Source organism: Phytophthora parasitica, assembly GCF_000247585.1.
Source record: "Phytophthora parasitica INRA-310 unplaced genomic scaffold supercont2.30, whole genome shotgun sequence".
NCBI lineage: Eukaryota > Oomycota > Peronosporomycetes > Peronosporales > Peronosporaceae > Phytophthora > Phytophthora nicotianae.
The window spans coordinates 732,448-733,981 of NW_008649016.1; the positions used below are offsets into that span (position 1 = coordinate 732,448).

Consider the following 1,534-nt stretch of genomic DNA (forward strand, 5'->3'; position numbering starts at 1 on the left):
CACGATTCAAGGATGTACTGGAGCTCCGGGGAAGCCAGATCAGTGCCAATACTTCAAGAGTCGAGCGCATTTCGTACCCACAGAGCCTCTTCCTAAATTGCTGCGAGACTACATTATTCAGCGCTTCGGCGGCCTCCGCCGTGACCTCCACCACCTGTGAACGCTCGTGTGGGCTCCTTCCCACGCAACCTCGATGTATGTCTGTCAGAGCGCCGGTGTGCAAGAATCACTTCTCCGCGCGTTGGTTAAGAGCTCTCAAGCAACGTCTCGCCGCCGCCGTGCCGTCTTGGCCACTTTTGGTTTACATCCACAGCCAGGAAGCCACCACTCCCGACGACAAACGCTATCCGCGCTGGTCCAAAGAAGCAGCATTTCGCTAGTGGATCTCGTTCGTTTAGTGCGCGGGGAGACGGATGATGACCCTCGACCAAACAAAGCACTCATCCAGCAACGACAGCTTCTCCAAGATTACGAGCACCTCGATTTAATGGTTCAAATTGCTACGAGTGGGTTCAAGGCGGAGTGGTCCGAGCGACTCCCACGAACGCGTTCATGTCCGTCGAACCACCGTTCGGCTGACTGCCACGGTGCGGGCGTGAGAGCCAAAATTTTGGAAGGGGAGGCTGTTGGTACCTACCTGGTGGTCGATGAGAAGCTTCTCGAGCGTTGGCACGTCACAATCAGTCCGTTCGGCGCCGTGCCGAAATCCGACGCACGGAGTATGCATGCGATCCGGCTAATCCATGACCTTGCCTTCCCGTTGGACGACTGCGTCAACAGCCACACGATACAAAGCTCATTGCCATATGTTCCATATCAACCTTTCAGCGCGCTGGCCGAGCGTATAGAACATCTCGCGGCGGTGCACCCAGGTGTCCGCATTCTTATTCTTAAGGGTGACGTACAAGGTGCATTCCGCCACCTACGTCAGCACGCGCCCGACGTACACCGAATGGGTGGGCGTCTTGGTCATTTACAGGCTGGCGTCATAGATCTGTCGGCGCCGTTCGGGTGGACCGGTTCACCGGCGCTCTATAGCGTGTTTGGGCGAGCCATTTCCACCATCGTGGGTCGCGAGTCTCCGGCTTCAATGTGGCCGGGTCACCCAGATGCAACGCCATTCTTTGCGTACGAGTGGGTGGACGACCACGTGATGATGGAGTCGGATCTCGGTGAGAGGTGTGCCGTTGCTGAAGACACTCTGCGGTTGGCTATGCTCGCCGTGCTCGGTCCAACCGCGATCAACGAGTCCAAGTTCACGACATGGAGCACGAAAGCTCGTGTCCTCAGTCTCGATTGGGACAGTGGGGCTAGAACGGTATCGATGCCTCCAGACAAAGTAAAGAAGGCGATTACCCGAGTTAACCGTGCAGCAGCAGCCGCCCGCATCTGTATGGTGGACCTACAGCGGCTTCTCGGTAGCCTCCGTCACGTCGCGACGTGCCTTCGGGCCGCTCGGCCGTTCTACCAGCGCTTGAGCATGCTCTGCGCGGCAGCCCCACGCCATGGCTGCACTACGATTTCGTCGTGGGCG

The 1,534-nt window shown here is 58.0% G+C and overlaps 1 protein-coding gene across 1 annotated transcript; it reads left to right on the plus strand.

Annotated features, from left to right (window-relative positions):
• Positions 1 to 193: 193 nt before the first annotated feature.
• PPTG_12571 (hypothetical protein) lies at positions 194 to 1,478 on the plus strand (the record flags this gene model as incomplete). The annotated part of the gene is made up of 2 exons (XM_008908625.1): positions 194 to 1,318; positions 1,374 to 1,478. 2 exons carry the CDS (start codon positions 194 to 196, stop codon positions 1,476 to 1,478), a joined length of 1,230 nt encoding a protein of 409 aa, XP_008906873.1.
• Between the last annotated feature and the right edge of the window lie 56 nt (positions 1,479 to 1,534).